The 5,984-nt window shown below is 41.9% G+C and overlaps 1 protein-coding gene across 1 annotated transcript; it reads right to left on the reverse strand.

Annotated features, from left to right (window-relative positions):
• Window positions 1-917: 917 nt before the first annotated feature.
• Window positions 918-3,416, reverse strand: LOC137966548 (indole-3-acetate O-methyltransferase 1-like). The gene is made up of 4 exons (XM_068813210.1): window positions 3,270-3,416; window positions 1,910-2,326; window positions 1,528-1,803; window positions 918-1,451 (listed from the first exon to the last, which is right to left on the reverse strand). Exons 1-4 carry the CDS (start codon window positions 3,381-3,383, stop codon window positions 1,098-1,100), a joined length of 1,161 nt encoding a protein of 386 aa, XP_068669311.1. The 5' UTR covers window positions 3,384-3,416; the 3' UTR covers window positions 918-1,097.
• Window positions 3,417-5,984: the final 2,568 nt, after the last annotated feature.

Below are 5,984 nucleotides of genomic sequence, written 5' to 3' on the forward strand. Positions count from 1 at the left end.
AATCTCAAGCTTTTAGTCAATAATAATAAGTTGATACCAATTGTTTTATATGAAGTAAGTAGATAATAATGAAGTTGCGTTCATATTCTTTCTCTGGAGCTATCGTCTCTTTCTTCTCTTTATAAACTACCCACTAATCCATTCTTTCCTCAACTCAACCGTGTAACATCTTATTACCATGACATGATCAGTTGCTAAGGGAAAAATAATATATGGGAGGAAGGTTGTGTGTTCTAGGGGAATCAACTGATGAGCTACTATCGAATGAATGATAATCATCCAAGCAATCACCACAAAATGGCCGAGGCAGAGTGGATTCTTGATTTTTTCAAACCTTCGTGTTTGTGGATGGAGAAGAAGCCACTGGAGAGTATGATAGAAAAGTGACCTACATTGAAAAAACTGACACTAGAAGAATGGGTGACGACCTCTCCGAATGTAATATTAAATAATAGTCCCACATGGATTAGTGAGTAAAAAGATGTTAAGTTTATTAGTTGTAAAAGAAGCTTCCCAAGTTGATTAGTCATTTTGGGATGGGACTTGGACCCAAGTTCACATGGTATCAGAACATGTATTCATATATGGGCCTCCACCCAAAATTATCCACATGTAAAGCCATAAAAGAGGGTCTATACGTGAGGAGGGGGTGTTAAATAATAGTTCCACATAGATTAGTGAGTAAAAAAATGTTGAATTTATTAGTTGGAAAAGATGTTTCCTAAGTTGGTTAGTCATTTTGGAATGACTCTTGGACCTAACTTCACATGTAATCAGAAAGGGAGGAGAAGTTCAAGCATTTGGTCGAGCACGAATGGATGGGCAACTCTTTTGTGGATATTTCTTCTGAGACAGCGTTTGCAGAAGGAAATGAAGGGCAAAATCACATATGTCAATGACTGATTAAGCTACAAAAGTCTTAAAGATTCCCCAAATCCATGTAACTTGCGAAGTACTTACAACCAAAGTTCTATAACCTCTGATCCTACCTTATTGTTATGGACTTATAAACAACCCCAATCTCAAAAGCAAAAGGTTGTTATAAGTCTGCCAAGAGAGGTTAGGCAACATATAAACAACGTCTCTGTGGTATCTTTCTACCTCAAGGAGAGGGAGGCGACAATATGGTAAAACTGTAGCTGCTCAAGTAACTCTCTGGCATGGCTTGCGCCCTTCGTCTCCAGTCTGGCAAAGATCTCATTGCTCAGCTCCTCGCCGACGTGTGCGTCCACTAGGACGCCGCAGACGGATCTGCAGCTGTTGGCGAGGACCCGTCCGACCTCCGCAGGGTCCTCCGGCCTGCTCACCACCAGCGGACTCCCTCCCCGGAAAATCTCCAGGTTGTTGATCTGGAAAGATCCGTCGGATTCCACCACCTCCATCACATCTTGTAAGTTGGCAGCGTACACCGGAATGTTGAAACTGTCACGAGTCCGGCTGTCCAGTAAACCCTACATGAATTTCAGAAGCAGTTTCTTACTGAATTCATTCTTTAGACTAATCAAAAAATTATATCAAGTAACTAACTTCATCGACAAGATCGTTCCAGGCGTCCTGGAAGTGGGTTCCAAACAAGATACCGGCTCCACCTTGATCCGTGGGGTCTAGGGAGGTCCTACCCAAAAAGACGAGGAACATGGAGCCTCCCGGTTTGAGCTCATGTGAGCGAGACTTGAGAAATGAGGCCAAGTCTGTTTTGAATTGCTTCGTATAGGCAGTGGTCGTATGCTCTGAGCCTCCGTGTATGAACACCCTCCCCTTGTTGTAAGCCGCTGACCTCGCGTCCGATACGCTTTCCGGTACCTGCATTTTGTACAGATTTTGCATTGGCAGTGGGGCCATCATATCGGTCAATTCGATCACTTCCTTGGTGGTGCAAGAAAAAGGATAGAATGAGATTTGAACAAACCTGGGACAGCCAATGCAAGGAGAAGGCAGAATAGAAGACGTTGATGAAATTCGCTGGAAAAAGACGCCGGTAGAAAGATCCAGGGACTCCGGCGGCGAAGTAAGAGCGAGGAGCGTCTGAGGAGAGGCATTCCTCGAGACTCCCTTTAACGGCCAAGGGAGGGAGAAGGTGGAAGAGAGTGTTGAAATCGTTGGATGGTAGGTCGGAGAAGAAAACCTGGAACTCCGGCGGCTCGCACCCGGCGTCCTCGTATTTTTTGATGAAGTGTTTGACGATGACGTCAACAATGAAAAGTGTGTTTTGGCCGCAAGAGCAACCCAAGTCGGCGACGGTGAAGGGTCTGGTGTCGGAGAAGGGGAGGAGGACGTTGTTCAGAGCTCCCTCCAGAAGGTGCAGCATGGACCGAGCATGGCGAGCCTGTTCATCAAGAATAACCATCCAACCAACCATAAATCACTTTGAAAACACTTTTTCACACAAAATCTTTGAATCCAGCAACCCTAAATTAATTTACAACTCGAGCTTAATCTATGAATTCATTGTGTCGTTAAGATAGTCTACAAAGTTTGACTGTCATGATGATGATGAGAAACATGATCAGAAACCTAGTTCAGGTTGATGATTACAATAATCCATAGTTCGATTAGCTTTAACAACAAGGACACAACGTTTCTGGGCATCCAAATGAAACATTTTCTTGGTTTCTGGGCTGTACATAAACTAGACCAAAAAAAAAAAAAAAAGGAAAGCAAAAGACGAAGAAAAGCGAATTAAAAGAGACAAACTTTCCGGTTTAGTCATGCATGGAGAGGCTGCGAATGAGCTCCAATACCTGAGCTACTGAGTTCTTCGGGTAGCTCGTCTCCCCGTTTCCTCCGTTGATGCTGAGGAGATTTTCAAGCTTCATTTTGGGGACATGAATATACAGGTAGACGTGAATCCTTTTCAGTTTCCCCACGGTCAGGATTTTGAAGGTTGGTAGAGAACCAGAGAAGGGGTTAAGAGGAGGGAAGCGAATAGTGCAAATAACAGCCACTAAATCAACTCCGTCAAGAGAAACGAAAGCCACGATAAATAATGAATGGATTCCGACGTAAATCATGTCATTAGAGAACTACAACATATCACAAACTACTCATCGACAACGTGGGACGCAACATTCTAAAAAAAATTCTTGTTTCAGACAGATCGAGCGACTTTCAGACTCTTCAATCTGTGCAGTAAAAACCATAGAGCATGAAATCTTGAAAAGAAAATTATGAGGCGATTAACGAGGAGTAATTCTATAAAGGGTCGTAATAGAGGAGCATGAAATTTGTGCAGTAATTCTGAGGCTTGAGCGGAGACGAAGATTAATTACCTGAGCTTGCGAGTTATTCGAATAGCTCGTCTCTCCGTTACCCCCCTTCATGCTGAACATCCTTTCAAGCTTCAATTCAGGGACTACCATGTCGTCTCCTTGCAGAGTATCCATGAAGTGGACCCTCTTCGCCTCGCTGCTATTAGGTTTTCTGTGGGTTGATGGAGGGATCAAGGAGGTGACCGCGTATATATAGGATGAGGAAGGAAGCTGAGAAAAGCCTCCATTGGTTCACTGAGCGAGGGGCGGGAGTTATTATGAAGATAAAGTAAAATGCGCACAAGCAGAATGGGTCTCACATGGCGCAGTAATTCCCAAGATTTGTGCCGGAAATCCATTGTTGGATTTACAACTCTGGTCTTTTTTAATCGATTTCCAACTCTGGTCTTTTCAATTATGTGTTTATATGGGTTTCATATGAATGGATCACCCTGATTCCGATTCTATAATTTCCGTAATGCTCAGAAAACTAGATAATCTCTGTGAGTCTCGTGTGAAGGAATAATTTTGCCATCTTGGACCAAACAATGCCGGGAATCAATAAATCTCAAGGGTGTGATTTTGTGACGAAGAACACAAACTTTTTCTTTTGAAATTTCTCAAATAGCTCTCAAGTCCTAAAGCACTGTACCTTGCTAACAGCGTCAAAAGATGGTGGAGAAAAAAGTTGCAGAACCTTGACTTGTTGAAGCTAGAAAAAAGAAAAAAAAAGGAAAAGAAATAATCCTTCTCTTTTTCGCTTTGATGTTAACAGTTTAACCTCCACTTGATCTGCAGTAATCAGATTTTTGTCTGCCTTTAACCAAAACATCAAAATATATCTCCCACTTTCTCTGTCATCTTCGCACATTCAAAGGACAAACAGTATGTAGATTACAGAGCGCGTTCCTTTGTGTCGGCAAACAAAACCCACTTCGAACATAATCCATCTAATCAAAACTGGTCATAAGAACAAATGATTAATCCGCTTTTCCCATCGTCTCCCCCAAAATTCCAAGTTTCCTACTCCTTTCTAGCCTTACTTTTTCTTTTATTCAAATCAGTCAGCAGCGTAGGGGGGAGCCCCCTCCCCTCTTAAGACCCGGGATATTGTCCTCTTCTTTCTCTCCCCTACTCCACTTTCGCGTGATAATCGCCGTTTCGCGTGAAACAAGACGCACCCACATTTCTTTTCTGGTATGTATAAGCTATTAGGATATATCATCCATTCTTTGGCCCTCGTCATTCCCTCTTCAAATCATCGGCTTCTCCTCTAATCTCTCAGTCATCATATTATTCTAATCTTCAGGTTTGTTCTGTGCTTCTCTTGCTTGTTATTTTCCTCAGGACTCTCATTGGATTCATTCCATCATCGCATGTAGAATTTGTAGCCTGGAGTGGTTGTACTTGCTCGTCTGAAATTATTTTTTTTAGAAAACGTGATGAACTGATTCCTCTGTTTCTACCGTATTAAATGGAACTACGAGAAGAAAGAGAAAAGTAATAAATGAATCATACAAGGGGACAGTAGGGACCCCTTTATCGAAGAACACAACAGGGATTCAAATCGGAAAACTCCATGATTTGGGAGGTTTATGATGAAGCGCCACTGCCACATGCTCTCATTAACAACCACCCAAAAACTTCCAAACACTGGGGTCATTACGTCTCCTCCTGTCGTTCATATGTCGACTCACACTGAAACTTTGGAGTAACGGACTGAGAACTGATCATTCCCCTGTACTTTTTCTAATCTATTTGTTTACAGAAAATACGAAAGCTGACAGAGGAAGAAGACCAATCCTCAATCAACTGGGTCTATCCAGTCGCTTGCATGGATTCTAGCGCGTTGCATTATTCAATTTAGTGGCGCCTTATCATCTAGCTAGAAAGAGTGAGAAGCGATTGTAGGTAAATAAGTCCTAGGCTAGGGTTGGTGGATCCGAGGAAGGGAGTGGCGATATGAATATGTCTTGTCTGATTTGGAAGATAGGGATGATGCCTCTTGCTTGTGAGTGCACTCCTTAGGAGCACAAATGGAGGTTTTTCTATGTATCTGTGTTGCAAGTGTGGGTAACATTGCATGGGCACTCCCATGAATAAGGAACATTTGCCTACTTGGTTAGACCCCACAAAGTTATTCGATGAAAATCATGATTTCAAGGTTTACTTGTGGATTGATGCTAATCAGCCTGGAAATTAATGTGTTTTTATAATTGAATTGCAGGCACTAAAGATTAGAAACAGGCACTGCTGAGCCTTCTCTTCATTATATCTCATTCTGAGACAAGACTTAAAAAAACCCTTAATCAACCAACAGAGTAGGGAAGGTTCAAGTTAACTAATATCGTTATCTACTTCATTATCAGGTAAAACCAAATTAACGGTCAGGTTAACAAAACGATCATTGCGGCCGAGATTTTTTGCTTCTTTTCCTTGTTCTACGCACACCATTCTTCTTTTTCTTTTTACTTTTGTTGTACAATGAAGATGAAAAGTAGTTCCAGTTCTTCGTCTCCAAAAGCATTAATGTTCATTACCTACAGCAACTAGTGTTAGAGATGAACTGTTAATATCGTGATCGATTACTTCCCATTAGGAGAAAGTAGGTGATCTGTCACAGTTCACTTAAGAGGACTTTCTGTTCTTATACATCATGATATCTGACATGTGCTTCTTCACTATAGTTCTGCTTTCTTCTGTTCCAAAGATAGCGTAAATACTTGAAAAACAACT

Source organism: Aristolochia californica, unplaced genomic scaffold (genome assembly GCF_029961685.1).
Source record: "Aristolochia californica isolate CCGP_79_NKW_82.1479 unplaced genomic scaffold, dmAriCali1.0.hap1 SCAF_5, whole genome shotgun sequence".
Classification (NCBI taxonomy): Eukaryota; Viridiplantae; Streptophyta; class Magnoliopsida; order Piperales; family Aristolochiaceae; genus Aristolochia; species Aristolochia californica.